General features: G+C 39.9%; 1 protein-coding gene across 9 annotated transcripts in view; it reads right to left on the minus strand.

The window, feature by feature from the left end:
• The window catches only part of LOC121957634 (cytoplasmic dynein 1 intermediate chain 1), a 65,769-nt gene that overhangs the window by 31,802 nt on the left and 17,078 nt on the right, over nt 1-16,889 (minus strand). For 7 of the 9 annotated variants that reach the window (XM_042506326.1, XM_042506333.1, XM_042506328.1 and 4 more), the window contains 2 exons: nt 5,626-5,721; nt 1,761-1,932 (listed from right to left, as the gene is read on the minus strand). In XM_042506326.1, the coding sequence (XP_042362260.1) occupies nt 1,761-1,932; nt 5,626-5,721 (268 nt within the window). The remainder of the gene's footprint in view (nt 1-1,760; nt 1,933-5,625; nt 5,722-16,889) is intronic. The other 2 variants (XM_042506332.1, XM_042506327.1) reach the window with 1 other exon arrangement.

Genomic DNA, 16,889 nt, shown 5'->3' on the forward strand with positions numbered 1-16,889 from the left:
TTTTTTCTTTTCACATTCCTGTTCGGTGTTGTTGTTGATTATATATGAATAGTATTATCAGAGAGGTGTAGCTGTAGGGATAGACGCTTGGACCAGGGGTTGGTTTATTATGAGATTCAGGTTTGAGTTCTGCAAATAATAAAAACATTATTATATAATTTATGTGGGATAGTGTAAGTCTGCTGTATATGTTCATCATTATTAATTGGTAACTTTTGTTTGTTTAAAAAACATATATATATATGTGTGTGTGTGTGTGTGTGTGTGTGTGTGTGTGTGTGTGTGTGTGTGTTCAACTACAACACAAGAAACTTGTGCTCCAGAAAAAGATAAGCACTCAATGAAGAACCTAGGATCACTAATCAGCAATTTCTTTCAATATTGTTTTAAAAGTCAGAAATAAAGAAAATTTGATTCAGAGCTGTAATATACTTAATAGATTTCTTAATGTGGAATTTGTGCCATGTATCATGACATTTATCTAGATGATAATTGTCTTGCCTTGTTTTGTGTTTCATGAGGACCTCACAAAAAAGTAGTTGTTACTGTGGTAACAACCAACAGTGATCATTAATAAGTAATAAATAACAAAGAATTTATCCAAAATATAAATATACCAAAACTGTATGACTATACAATAAAGACAAAGTTAGTCTTTTAAGACCAAAGTGCAGCTTGGTAACAGACATTTTAGAAAAAAAACAAGTGATGTCTTTGTGTATTTAAAAAAAAAGAAAGAAACAAAGTATTTGTTAATGAAGCTCGGTTATTTAAATAACATCATGTTATGTACACAAAAGGCCTCTGAAGTCGACAGTTGGCCATCCGTGTTGCATTAAATTTTTGAGATGTCTTGGCTCTAGTCTGCCCATAACAGCAGCCATCAGCTGATTCAGCTGTTAAACTGACATCGCTGAAGAGAGCGGTCTGACTGGCTGTTCTTGCTAATGAGTCAGTACCTTCAGCCAGCATGTAGCCTGTGGCCAAACTATATCCTGTGCAGACTGTTGCATCATCGGCCACTTCGAAATGTTGCATCACGACAATTTATTTGATTTTTTTATGTTTGTGTCTATTCATTAATGTCAACTCAGTCAGAGAAAAGTTACCAGACCTTCTTCTGCAAACAGACTCCTATTTTAGTGCTAATTACAACAAATTATCCAAACACTATAAGTGCAAATGATAGACTTTGTCCACGAGAATGAACAGTAATGAAACAAGGTAGTGATATGTAGGTTATGTTGTTACAATTTCATAAATAGCCATTCCATGTAAAAAAAGAGAACAGGACTGATGTTTAGCACTGGGCCATGGCCTGTTTTAGACATAATCTCTATTTGACCACAGGCTTGATGCTTCTCTGTGGCTCAAGTGGTCAAAGTTGAAGTGAGCTGCATTCTTCTATAATAGCAGAGCAGCATACTAAAACAGCTTTGCACTTATGACTCTTATAAGTTCAACCAATGCTCTGATAACCTCCATTTGGAGCCAACTCTTCAGATGGCAAGACAATGCTCTTCAAGACATGATGGTTGTCAGTTCACAGGAGTTTTTAACCCCCTGGGAGCGTGACCTCAGCAGACAGACATGTATTTTGAAGAACAAAGGAGCTACCAGGCCCCTAGAGTGACACAGTGGGCATGAGTCAGTCTTTGCACATTTCTTAGTTTGAGGCATGTAAGTAAACACTCACATGTGCTCTCACATCCAAACACAGACTCCTTCCTCCTGCCCCCTCTCGTTTCCTCCCTGCTCACCCCTCTTTGTCCTCCAGGTCTCGGCCACTGTAGTCGAAGAAGATGTTGCTGTCTTCAGCCAGAGCTCTCTCCATCACCCGGATGCTGCAGTCGAAGAAACTCTGAAACTCAGAGGAGTGCAGGATCTGCTGCCTCTCCTCCTCAGTCAGCTCCCGCAGAACTGGAAATGAGCCTGGTGGAAGGAACATAAGCATAAAGACATGTAAGAAAAACTTTTGTGCATACATTTTTTTCAAATTTTACCTTTAAAGGATATCCCACTGAGATGAAAAATCTCTTTTAAAAGAGAGATCTGGCTAACGTAGCCGTCATGCAAAATCACAACATATCAAAATATAACATGATATACAAAAAATTACAGTAAAATAGAAGAACAACTTCTCACACAGTTGCCTCACACAAAAAACAACCACATGCCCCCATCAGCACATTCTTTATGATGCCCTGGAATCCATCCGTGAATACACAAGTTTCTAATTTTAGATCTTTTTGCAGATATTTCCACGCCCAAGGTGCATACTAGGAAAATGCAACTTTCCATAATCTGTTCAAAACTGGGTTACATTAAGAGCAGCCACTTGGAGGGGCATATTTAAAAAGGGGTATAGACTTAAGCTGGAAGTTTACTGTAACTAGTATCACTTTGTAGGTAAAAAAATTGCACATACTGCACATTGTTTGTTCTATAAAACATCAGACAACAGTGAACAATGCCAATCACACTTTCCTAAAGCCCAAGAGGACTCTTAAAATTTCTTTCCACATTTATTATAATTATAAGAGCTGCACCCAGGTGCAGTGATTAGCACTGTTGCCTCACACCAAGATGTTCCGGTTCGGCTGTAAGTCTTTCTGTGAGGAGTTTAGACGATGCCCCTAGGCCTGCATGGGTTTACTATGGTTGCGCTGGCCTCCTCATGCAGTCCAGAAACATGCAGGTTTGGTTTAGCCAATTGGCAGCTCTAAAATTGTCCATAATGTGAATGCATGTAGTTGTCTGTCTGTATATGTCTCACCCAGTGTCAGCTGGGATTAGGTTCAGCAAATCCCCCCTGACAGAGGAGCTAGAGAGTACAAGTAATGAACTGACTTAAGAGTACTTTATTCTGGCAAAAGCTTTTTTATAATAAATAAGACAACTAAAAAAAAATCTAATCAATCTATGAGGTTTCAGCATTTCCTTTTTCTATATTTAAAATATAAACTGTGCTTAGACATTTCTCAATTCTTTTTATTCATATTAAATAATAATGCAGTTAAATACAGCATTTTTAATTTTTTAAAATTAAGTAAATAGTAATTAATGTTACCTGCTAAACAGAGGTACATTTCTGATTTGAAATAGCTGCCCAAACAATATTTTCTCCCGATCACTGCTTAAAGGGATAGTTCAGGATTTTTGAAGTGGGTGTATGAAATACTCTGCATAGTCAGTGTATTACATACAGTAGCTGCCAGTAAAAAATACAATATTCGTCTAAGTGGACACTGTATTGAGTGTTTTTAACGTGAAGTTTAGTTTTATTCAGATCACATAACAGCCACTAACAGAACTTTCTAATCCAAACACCTGTCCGGCAGCAGATGAGAAATGTAGTGCCAAAAGAAAAGGCTCTGTGGCGCTGAGGTAAACCACAAAAATACTCTTAATACAGTGTCTGCTTAGACTGATGCTACATTTTTAAGTTGGCCTTTTTTAAGGTGGCTAAAATACATTATGATATCAAATGCCCGTCTGTTTCTGCAAACCAGGAGCGTGCCTACTGCCAGCCACTGTATGTTATACATTGACTACACATAAGTATCTTATATAGCCGCACTGCAAATATCCCAAACTATCCCTTTAAACAAAGAAACCGCTTTTTATTCTGTTCAACTGACACTGTGACATTCTACTTTTCATTATAACAATGGTAGAGATACCTATTGTATTTTACTTTACGGTACACATTACTATCATGTCTACCTTTGTCTGAAAAAAAAAAAGAAAAGAAAAGGTGTATCATCTGCTTCTGATGTCAGATTAACATTCACTTCAACTCTATCAAAACCAGAATCACATTCAGGACATAATAAACTACAAACAGTTCCTAATGCATCTTTCCTAATAAAACCCTACAGTAAGAACTTCATAAACAAGAGGAAAACAAAGCCCTCTGAGCGTCCCGCCTCCCTTTGAACGTAATGGCTGCACAGCACGGCGTCCGGTTTTTGAAGTCACTGTCCCCAAGCACACATGCAATTTTTACACACACAAGCACGCAGAGACACACATATATCGACCTTTACCCTGCCTCTTGACTTTGATCCCCCCCATCCCTTTGTATTTCTTACGAGTTGTCAGAAAAGACCCAGTGAATCGAGTGGCAGAGATCAAAGGCCAGACCTTCTAATAGGCCAGGATGGAGAGGAGACGGATGACTGTGTGTTTATGAGTGCGTGTATGCATGAATCTGTCTGTGTGTGTGTGTGTGTGTGTGTGTGTGTGTGTGTGTGTGTGGTTGACTCACACAGTGGGATTGTGTGCGCGTGTTTCTGAATATGAATATGTCTGTGTCCACGTGTTGTGTTTTTACCCGCCTTTTTTTCCATTTTTTACTACATCAACCATCCGCATGCACACACACACACTCTTCCATTCCTCTCCACTTTGAAGTGTGGTCAGGGGGGTCAAGTGACAGGTTTTTAATCAGTGCTGACCCTCACATGCCATGGAGCTGATATGGTGGACCCGCCTTAACCCCCACAGTAACCTACCCCCATCTGTCCATCTGATACACCCACTGGCTGGCAGAGGGTGTCACACATAATGTGACTGGGTTTCATGACAGTTTGACCAATAACGTGTGAGAAGTCAAGTAAGGAAGGAGAGTGGATGATAAAGAATGGAAAGTTCTGTGCTTGCAGTAATTTGGGGCGATAACTGCCACATATGTTAATTTTTGCAGAAGGAAACTTACACTACGTCTGGGTGATTCAGAGATTATCAAATATCATGATGCTTTTGACCAAATACCTCAATACAAATATTGTGACAATACTGAGGGGTTAACTATTGGCGCTTTCACAAAATATTTACACAATGAGATTTTTGATAAATAGTCATCAGTAATGTGACTTTAATGACTGAGTAAGTAAAGGCAAAGATTAGAACAGCCAGAACAGCCTGGTAAATTCAGAAGGTTACGTCACATCTAAGAGGTTATTGACATAATATCCATAGGGTTGGGTACCTCGACACTTTTAAGCGTACCTACCATATTATGTCGGTACTTCTAAGTACCTCCTGACATTAAATCAACCGGTGCCAAATTTAATTTCGTAAGAGAGCACTTGGGTGAGAATGCCGGGTTAAGAAAAAGGACGGGAAAGCCCTGTGAAGTGCCCTGAAGTCCGGAAGCCAGCCATGGAGCTCCATCGCCTTCCCAGAGAGCAACAACTATCACTTCAGCACTGATAGTTTTCTTCTATCTGGTCTGTTGTTTTTTCTATTTTATTTTAGAAATAGCCTTGTATCATTGCTGTTTGTGATTGTGTTTTTAAATCACATGGCCTACTTATTCCACATATTTTTCAGTTTTGTCTACACAGAGAGCAAGAGAGACAAGCAGACACAGACGCATGCACACACACACACAAGCAGACAAACAGTGTTAGCTCTATGTGTAACTAGGAAAGAGAAGAGGGACAGAAGTCCTTGTTGATTACAGTTTGTGTAAAAAAATGTATTTTTTTGTTAAAAGTCTACAGACAGATTAAGTACCACAAAAAGGTACCAGTACCAACCAGTTCTTTTACTGGGACTGGTTCAATTGTAAATGCTACCCAAGCCCCTAATATTGATATGTTGCCCTGTAATTTGTACCGTCTTTGGTTTCCCTGTTGTCATCTTCATCCTGCTGCTCCGACTCAGGACCTGGCTTTGCCTCCATCATCTCCTCATCTTCCTCTTCCTCCTCTACTGAAAGAGAGTAAAAAAAAAAAAGAGAGAGAGAGAGAGAGAGAGAGAGAGAAGTCATGTTAATCAACAGCTGTTCCAATTTTCCTCAACCTCCCGCTGTGCACTGCTTCCCCCCTTCTTAGCAAAATAATCTTTCCCAGACATGCACCGGTACACCTGACTAACTAACATTTGGACCAAATGGGTTTCATTTACAAACACACGCACTTGTATTTTTCTAGAAAACACAACAATGTGAAGCATAAATGCTGCAGAGTTTCTACTACTGTTGCACATATATATAAAGTATACATTGTATTGGAAAGAAATACGACAGTAGACTAGCTTGTGCCCATATCCGTGTTACATGTGTTCACATGGTCCGCATGTGTGGAGTTTGTGCACAACCACAGACAGCAGGAAATGTCAGAGTTGCGTGCGCTCTCCTTTTTTTCTTTCACCTTTGACCCTAAGCAAGAAGATCTAGTGATGTGTGTAAAAGGGGATTCCCTCTGCATTCCCTCCAATCAGGCTCTGCAATTACGCTTGCCTCTTCAGGATTTATTGTGAGTGTGTGAGTGTGTGTGTGTGTGTGTGTGTGTTTGGGAGGAGGTGGGGTTCAACTATGAAGGGTTACTGTCAACATAGGCACCTGCTTGTCAGCTACTGCCTCCCCCCAAAAAAGCCCTCACACCCCTCAGGGTATGTGTTCGTAACCCTCGCCATCCTCTCCTCTTTTCTGCCACTCCCTCCCTCCGAAACAGATGCCGAGAGTTGGGGGGCCTCTCGGTAGACCTCTTAACACCCTGACACCGTGACCAGACACCTGCGGTCTGCCAACACACACGCTACACACACAATCTGTCTCTCTCTGTCTCTCTCAAACACACACACCCAGGGCCCTCGCCTGCAGTGCCAGGGGTGGCGAGGGGTTAACTGGCGCAGGGTCAAGCTTACAACAGTCGCTCAGTCCAGCGGGAGGAAGTGACTACATCGCACCCTCAGACGTGTCGCGTCTCTCTCTCTCACACACTCACACACATACACACATCAGGGTGTGTTTAACTCAGCTGGAGTGTGGCCTGGGGCACTGTTAAAACCACTTGCTCAAGGGCCGCTCTTGCACCGGATGAACTGTCCATTCATCACTTGCCTAAGCTTATGATGAACCCACTGCTGCTCTCTAAAAAGGTACAAATACGAATATAACTGCAGGAACACTTCAGTGGTTTTACTTTGATGATTGCGATAATATCTGCCGTTATTTTATTCCTTATTTTCGGCTTCCCAAAAGATGTTTCTCTCACCCTGTCTTTTTGTTTTCTTTTTTCTTTTTTACTCCCAAGTTAAAGTGCTTGATATATGACTTTAATTTTCATACTGTGTGTATGTAATAAATGACTAAGCTAAATCAAACACATGGCGGCGAGGCTCAGTCCAAGTCGGTGGTTAACAGCTAGCTGGAGTGATCCAAACACCAGTGACCCACCAGTATGGAGCAGAGACCAGAGAGGATCAGACAGGCAGACTGCCAGACTAGCTCCATGTGTGAGCTGCCAAAACAGACATGCAAACAGAGACGCACAGCAATACCCTTTTTTTGTCTCTCCCTTCATGCTTCAGATGTGATGCTTAATTTCCCTCCACTACTGTGTTTTTTGTCATCTATCAGTCACATCAGCCATTCCCTTTCACAAAATGCAGCCATTAATTTGCAAATGCTTCAACAAGCAATCAGGGTTCTGCTAAGCAGCATAGGGAAGACACATGACAAACTGATTCTCTTTCCTGTTCTATTCTCTTCTATTTTCTTGACCTTACGTGACCAGTCCGGTGGTTGGAATGTGTGGTGATGGGGATGGGAGGAGCGTGAGTACAGGAGAGAGACCACATTGAGGAGCGGTCAAACTGTCAACCCCCGAGGACCACAGGACTCTGGAGCAAGGCAGCGTGATTCATGGCCTATGGGTTACCTCACTGAGGGGAGACGGTCCAATTCCCGTATGAAGATACTGCTGATGTCGTTGCCAGCGGCCATGCATCAAGTTGTTCTGTCAGAGTCGCGCACCAAAAATATCCCGGCTATTTCCTTTGAATGGAAATTTTCTGAGATACATTTCTGTGTGTGTAAGTAAAGCAAAAGCTATATGCGGTAAATGATACTGGAAAGTAGGACTCATGGGTTGGCAACGATAATATAAAACTTTATGTAAAATGTACGTGCAAACGCATGCAGAGGCACTACAGGGTTTCCTGTTGAGTTGCAGAAGAAGCAGGGAGAGGAAATCAAAAGAGACAATCTTCCACAGTTTGAGTGTGTCTGCCTGCTACCCTGTAAGTATCTGCACACTTTCTTGTTTCCACCTCTTTCCAGTCACGGGATGCTTTCTCTTTCCACCTGCCGCTTAATACCGCTCCTCACTGCAGGACAACAGGTTAACTGGTATCCTCCCCCTCACCGCAGACGGGGGTCCACCTTGATGAAACTCCGCTTGGGGGCTCCCGTTTTGGCCGGCTACACGCCCGGGGTAATGATATCCTCGGTAGCCCAAGGCCGCCGCATCTGGCTGCCTCAATCTTCTCCTGGCTGCTTACTCATGCTGACCGTGCTCAGTCAATTCAGAACAACCCAGCAGGTACGTAGACACACAGATTCATAGTGTGAAGATAAAAACACAACTATGCACACCCACACACAAATGTGTAAAGGTGTTTGTAAATGCATATGCGCGCACACACACACACACATACAGACACACAAATAGAGGGATGTACACACGCCTGAATTTGTGAAATTGTTTGGAAGCACAGAAATATTACTCGCTGCAAAAAAGGATGGAAGTAACAACATAGCCTTTCATATGCTCCGTCAGTCTCTTCATAAGTACTATGCTAGAAACTAATGCCAATAACACCAATGTGCTGCCAGTTAGGGCTAGAACGATAATTCAATATATTAGTCTATACTTTTGGAATGAACCCATCCATAGCAAAACTTATCTGTCTGAGTTAGGGCTGGACGATATGGAAAAAAATCAAATATCACAATATTTGAAATGAAAAACATTGATATTGCAACAATAGTGTAGGGGAATATTGTAAAACCAAGTAAAGACAACACTTACAATATTAAAATATACAAAACCTAAGATGTTACCTCGTCTCGTGTCAAATTATCGCTATGATACCAATATATTGCCCTAGATTAAGCAGACTGGATATCGGCTATAACGTTTCTTTGTCAATATCATTATAAAATTCAGTGTTACATCAGTTACTGCCTACAGCTGACTGAGTCTTCATGGCATTAAACATAGAAAAGGATTTCATTAGATTTTCTGCAGCAACATCTACAGGTCTTAAACTTAAGAAGAGGAGAGCTCTGGAATCACTATAGTACTTTGTAATGCAAATACTCTGACTTGTGTTATCAAGTAAAAAAAAAAAATTACCTTTTTTTTCACTTCTTTGTTCTTACATCTTTTTTTGCATTGCATCTCAAACATCGTATCCAGCAAAACACTATTCTTCTTGTTTATGTTACTCTGCAACATTTGCTATCACCTCCAGAGCAAAAACATTAAAAACATAAAGCAACACTCTTATATGTGCTTATACTTTAACAAAATATTCTTACGCAGTTTTTACTGCGTCTACACAGAGCTCCTCTGAAGACAGACCACTTTTCACCCTCTTCAGACAAACAAGGATATAGCAAAGAAAAAACAATGCAACTAGCTACTGTATTGAGGGTAGTTAACACCTTATTAACATGCTCTGGTTAGCCAGTATGAGCACCATTACTGCTTTCATGAACCAACAGAAGAGTGAAATAGTTCAAGTGAGAGTAATGGGCTGATTTGTTTTTGGAATAAAGAAAACATAGTCTTAATGAAGGCTGACACACCGCTGAGAGTTTCATTAGCTTAAACATCTTGTATTATTTCACAGTAGGCAGCTACTATCGAGCATGTGGAGAGAAGTTTTACAGACACTGACGGCGTATAAAAGATGTACACACTGTCTTCTGCTGCCCCTCGGCTAATACATAAAGCACAATAGGCATGGCGTGTCAGGGCAGTAATGTGTTAGCATGTGTTCTGTTTGGTAAGGATCAAAGAGTCCGCTAACCTTTTATTCTGAACCCAATCCACAGTAAGTGCTAGTGTGCTGAAATGTGTTAGCACATGCTTGGAGCGATTGGCATAGTTATCAAAGAGCTGCGCGTGTGTGTGGAGGGGAGGATGAGACCAGGCCCCCAAGTTTGTCATCGACTACATTATGGGGGCAGAGCCGCAGACTTATTATAACAGTATGGAGGTGACTGCTAAGCTGAGTCACGCACAATCAAAGTTGACAGAACTCATAATTTTTTATAGATCTCTATTGTATAAATCACAAAGAAAAAGAGATACCGATATGATGGAGAAGAGGCGGCGAAAGACAGGAAGAGGAACACAAAAGAGAAATCCAGCAGGATTTTTGGGGGATCCCACGCACTGGGATTAACCCTAAAACATTACAGACAGACACAAACACACACACACACACACAGAGTTCGCAGGGGTTCTGGGAGGTTGGCTGTTGAGCAGACCACAACACAAGCACTATGCTGAGGAGTAGGAGGAGGCCGACATGACTTGAAAGGCCCCTCTAATGTGGCCATTGCACGACACACACACACACACACACACACACACACACACACACACACACACACAACACACATGCATTTATTTCACTGAGAACAACCGTTATTGTTAAAGACAGACACAACACGTACATAATCACACTACATCCACTTCACCTCTTCATATATTACAAATGACCTGAGGCATCAGGGGAATTCTCTCACTTTTATTCACCCCACCTCCAGTAATATAATCCTTGTTATCCAAGCACCAAAAAAAAAGATTTATATAACCACAATGGTTTTATACGACTGAAATAATGATAGGGGTCACAAATAAAATGACGCAATTCTGAGATAAATCAAATGTGATATGACAGGCCTACGGGAAATTTGTCTTGCCACACAGGAGATTATTTTTAATGTGAACATTTTCAAAAAGACATCTACGTAAAACACTTACGTAGGATCATTTGGCTTAGGACACAGGGTGTGATCTGAGCGGTGCTTAAAAATATTATAAAATACTGGGAATTTAAAAAAAAAAAATATATTTTACTCCTGCTGTTAACTCCAGTGGTTTGTGATGGAAATAGACAGGAATAGAAACACTTTTACATGCAATTTGGGAGAGTAAACCTGTTAACCTATTTTGGGAGAAAGTAGAATATGTAGGGAAATGGTAAGGTTAGACAGTATCTGTATCAGGTCAAACAGTTGTCCAATATATATGTTTTGTAGGGATAAAGCTGGGAGTTGTTACAGCTGCCCAAATTATCCTCAGATTATGGAAAAGTGCATCCTCTCAAGATCTTAAAAAATGGATGAAATCTTTTTAGAAATGGTATAATATGAAAACATTTTGGCTAGAGTCAGTGATGGAGGTAAGAGGACCACTGTTTTGCTCGTGTCTTTGCTGGGAAATTGAGATGATCTGATTGCCATGCTATAATTACTGAATGTTTTTGTTTGTTTGCTCTAAATGTGTGCAGTCACGAGAGATCTTTGGATCTTGTATGACTAAAGGTGACAATACTGTTTTCTTGTGTATATTTAAATAAAGCACAGTCACACTGGGGAAATATAGTATTTCCGCACCTTTTAATCCTTATAGGCTCTCACACCATTTAGCTCAACAAACTGACTCCTCTGCTTTGGAACATTAACCCTTTGAAACCTGAACAAACTGCCCTGATTCCTTATGAGAACATACAAAATAAAAGCAATGAGCAACTTTACAAGAAATGTCCCAAAAAGCAACTAATTAATTAAATTTACAATGTGTGTATATATATATGTATATATATATATGTATATATATATATATATATATATATATATATATATATATATATATATATATATATATATATATATATATATATATATATATATATATATATATATATAAAGGTAGCAAAAACAGAAAAGTAAAAAACAAAAATAAACAAGGAAATCACCTGAAAGAAAGTAAAAAAACTAAAATATTATATCTATGTAACATAATTTTAAACACAGAATTATAATAAATGTAAATATAGTTTTCTATTACAATTGTATCTATTTTTTTAATAAGTTTAAGCTTTAATAAGTATAAGCTAATAATTTTATTTTACTGTCTCGTTTTGTCAGGTGATTGTTCTCGTCACCATTTATTAATTTCTTGAAATTTGCGGGACATTTCTTGCCAAGTTGCTCATTGCCTATTTTCCCCATTTATGAAAGTGTTTTCAGCCGTATGAAATAAGCTCATGGCCCACTTTGTGTTTTAGTGCACTATACAGGCAACCAAAGACAGACAGTTTTTGTTACGTTTTATTAATACTCAGCTGCACTTGTGCAAAACTCTCTTTCTGAACACAGAATAACACTGCCAACATTTTGGGGACCTCTGTTCAGCAGGTTGGACAGCAAATTGATGGGTTAGAGCCAGCCGTGCAGTAAAGTTGAACAGATCGTTTGCTGAGAGGTGAGAGGGCGAGATTCTCACTGATCTGTAGAAAGTCAGGACAGACTGTAGAGAGTGTAAAATGTGACATGAACTCAAGGTGTGAGCCCACAGTTGCAACTTCTGCAAGTAAATTGTAATCCAGAGACACATCTTCATTTCAGCCTCCTACAAAGTAAATCAAATGCTAAGTAACTGCCTGTTAAATCTGTTTCTTGCCCACAGAGTCACTACAGCTCATGATTTTATTTAGACAGAGAACAAAGTGAAAAAGCTTGAAATGCTGGGCCCTGATAATCCTCTAAATCCCTTTATGTCAGATTGCTATTCTTTTTTTGTAGTTCTATTTGTTTTCTAATATAAAATAATGCTTAAAATTCATCATGGTTCATCAAGTCATGATTACCACAGTGGGGGTAAAAATATTCGCCACATACACACACACACGCACACACACACATTAACAGCAGGACCTGATGTAAAACTGGTGAGGCTAAAATCCGCAGGATGATTTAGATTAATTCATCTCTTCGCCACACTTCCTCGCACTGATCAAACATTGTGTATGTGTTCACATCTACACAAGAGTCTACTCCGTATGCACACATGCACGCCCTCACATAATCAGCTTTCGTTAATGCAGCCCATTCAGGTCTTTGGGGGTCTGCGGCCAACTCTGCTGTGTGCTGCGGGCGCAGTCTGAGTTGGTTCTCTCCCCATCTTTTTCTCTCCGTCTGTTTCACCCCCCTTCTCTCTTAGGGGGTAGTCTAGCAGTGCCACCCAGGCTTGGCCCTGACCCAGACCCACATCTTTAAACTGAGCCATCATGCCACGCCACGCCATGCTCTGAGCGCGGCCGCAAGACCCTGATTAAAACCCATGACTTCAAACTTTCCAAACTGTCAAAAACCCAGTCAGAGAGAAAGAGAGAGAGAGAAAAACCAACAGAAAGAAAAAGTCTTACATAAAATCACCACTGTGGCATCGACTCACTTTTCAACGCGTCATCTGAGCTGGGATTTGTGTCACTCAGAAATAGAGCTGTGTGTTTGTGAGAGTGTGTGTGGCTCAAATGGTGATTGGAGGTCTGTGTTTGCCACTTGGACGACGATGGTGTTTCATTTAGTTTTAATGAGGGACGGGCGGACAGAAGAGACAAACTGCTTTTACAGGCCTGCTAAAGGTTGATGCTTTCGATTGAATTCCTCTGGATTTCGCTAAAATAGACAAAAGTATTCAGCAATTCAGCAACATTGTTAAATGAATATTAGAACCAACATTCTGAGTCAAAGAAAGCACTGCCCTTCAATTCAATGGCATTTTGTCAATCAAATTAAGATTTTAAAAGCCAACACATTTAAAATTAATTGTAAAACTGTTATTTTATAATAACATAATTTAATTTTAGCTGACACTCGAATCTAATAAAAATCACCGACACTTCTAGTTGGTGAGACTTTGAGGGAGTAATGAAGTTTATGTGCCAAGAGTGCTCCCTGCTGGAGAGTTGCAGAACAGCATGCCGTCCTGCGGCCAAACAGAAAACCAGCATGCTTATCAAATTTCATTTCATCAACTGTCAAGTTATAAACTGTGATAATGATGTGGAAATTCAAAGTTTGACACAACAAGAAAAAAAATGAGCTGATTTGAAAGCCTGTTGAATCTGATTATCAGGGCTGACTGAAGAACAATTGCAAACAAACTTATAACCTAGAATTATTTTTGACTTAACAAATAATATTTGGGATTTATGTGTTACATTGACAGCCTGGTTTTAAATGTGTGGTCTGTTAAAAAGTGCAATGTTTTTAAAACTGAGAGCATAACACAGTGAAAAAGCACAAACATGCCAAACAAAGGGTTAACAAACATCAAATTGAAACATCTACAGTGAAGCAGGGCTATGAGCTGCAGGCTAGCTGTGGCAGTGAACCGCTAACCCTCTCAAATGAAAATCCCTGGAGAGTCAGAGGGATCTCGGAGTACAAGAGAGACCACCCAGGCAAACGTTCAAGACACACTGTTGTTTTACACACGTATAAAAAATGCAACAAGGAAGGGGGAAGGGTGGGGCAACGTCATGTCAAAAAGTCAAGTTCAACAAAATGCAAGCGAAAAAGGGAACACTTGAAAAGAGAGAAAAGAGGACATGTGAAACTGTATTCCTACTCATCTCAGGCACTCATCAGATGGCAAATATTATTTTGGATGATGGCCATTTTGCCAAAGAGAGAGAGAAAGCCGGAGGGAGGGAGATGAAGAAGGGGTTCATGTACCTTATTATACGGTGGTCATAGGGGAAAATTGCAATCATCTGTGACTCACTTGGAATACTTTGCGCACTGTGAAAGACATTATTTTTCTCTAATATCAAGAGTTTTTCTAGGATTCGACTGCCATGGCCATTTTGACAAAAACCGCTTGGGACCCTGCACCAATTTCGGGAGTGAAACGGGAGTGAAGGCTGCGCCCTTTTGAGCCCGATGACGATGAAAGCAAAACTCAGAGTTGTTTCATGAGGAGAGAAAGTGAGAAGCGTTGGCCGATTATGTGTGTCTGCGGGGGAAAGACGAGGGGAGATCATAATAGCACGACCCGAGCCTGCTCTGAAGTTTGTGTGTGAGCATGCACGCACAGCACATTCACACCGGGTTTGAACAGTATCTCTAGAAGCTGCTACCTCAAGGCAATCACTCTTCCACATGTCCAGAAGTCACCAAACATAAAAAGAGACAATTCTAAAATGGACTTTCAGCAGAAAAAAAATCAAAGTAAAACAACTGAGTACATTTTGTTCAGAGTCCTCTGGGTACACTCACTGTGGTTATTCTCTATTTGCCTTGAATTTTGCCTTTAGAAAACACACTCTCTCTCTCTCTCACACTCACACACACACACACACACACACACACACACACACACGCACACACGCACACACGCACACACACACACCCTCTGGTCTGTTCACTCTGTTGTAGCCGCCTGGCTGGAACAACAACAATGTATGAGACAAGCACTTCCATATGTGGCTGCATACACATCCTATATATGCACACACACAGACAGAAACATATAAGTACCTAACCATGCAAAGCACACACTCATGCAAACCACATTCCTCCCTCCAGGACCTTGACGACTGCCCACAAACCCCTCAGTCATGTCGGTTTAGTATAGACTGGGAGAGTATTACATTCACTGTTTTTATATGGATGCATCGTTGCTTCACTGGATTGTAGAAAATGCCAAAGAAAGACACAGGATAAATTGACTGAGGGAACTTAAAGGACCTCAAACTATGAGTCTCAGCCCAACACAGTAATACTTTCCCTCCTTGTGATGTCTTGAAGGAGAAACTGTATTCCACATTCAAGCATAACTTTACATGAGCACAACAAATATGACAACTGCCAATGCGAAAATAGTGTCATTAAGCTGTTTACACAACCCTTTATTTTACATGTGGTTGCTATTTACTGCATTGTTGACTCGAGCACCCCTGACTAAAACTGTCACTCACTATGCTCTCACGACTTCAGTGCACCTCCTCAAATTCTGTCAGCTCGGTGTACAAGATCTCTGACCGATGATTGATCTTTTTTCAAATTTACACAAACAGTATTCTTTTGTTTTTTTATTTATCATTGTCTGTTAGCTAAGTTGTTTATTTTTCTTGATTTTTCATTGGCTCTGGCTCTTGTTTGCAATTATCACAAACAACTAGTGGGGGGCGGGGACACCAGGGGAAGCTTGCCTCGGATGCTGAGTCTGCTAGGTCCAGCACTGTCTCCGAGTTGTTTATCGATTAAACTTGAAACTTGAATAGCTCCACGTTTCTTATGGTGGGTATCGTTTTTTGCGAATAGTGCCAACACATTATCTGAATTTTGATACTGATGCAAAAGCGATACATTACTTTCGGTAATATAAAAATATTTTTCTACAAAACACGTTTTTTTTTTTTTTTTTTCATTTAACAAAGGAAGCCAAGAACTTCTTAAATGTTAAATGTTGCCTAAACAGAAGCAGCTGTGCAGGAATTTGGCTTAAATAAAATAAACTACAATTAGAAGAAAAAAGTTTTAATTAAATCAGTACATTTCTGATTAAAAAAACAATCAAATATGACAAGTCAACTTTCAACATTTTTCTACACTTGGTTCAATGTTTTAAAAAGTTACAAAAATGTTTATACCTAGCTCTAATTTTACTGCGCTTGAGATACAGATTGGAAATAACATAATCCAGGCTCTAACATTTATCTTCCTTGCTTTATTGCTTTTATTACATTTTACAACTGATTTTTTGTATGACTTTTAACATATCAAAGAATATAATAATAAGGCTCTGTTAAGTGTAATGACTAGAACTGGATCTTTGGTTGAGATCAATATCACAATGTTAATGATAATATTTATGTTATATAATATAATGCAATGTATTTAGGGTTGCAGCAGTATATCATGAAGCCGGTAAACCGTGGCATGAAAATAAATGGTCATCATGTACTTTCCTTGGTAAAAAAAAATGCAACCAGACATACACACATGTCCTTTGCCTGACTTTTAACACATACTTACTTTTTTGTAAATGTGGTTTCAAGTTTCA

The sequence above is a fragment of the Plectropomus leopardus genome, chromosome 18 (genome assembly GCF_008729295.1).
Source record: "Plectropomus leopardus isolate mb chromosome 18, YSFRI_Pleo_2.0, whole genome shotgun sequence".
Classification (NCBI taxonomy): domain Eukaryota; kingdom Metazoa; phylum Chordata; class Actinopteri; order Perciformes; family Serranidae; genus Plectropomus; species Plectropomus leopardus.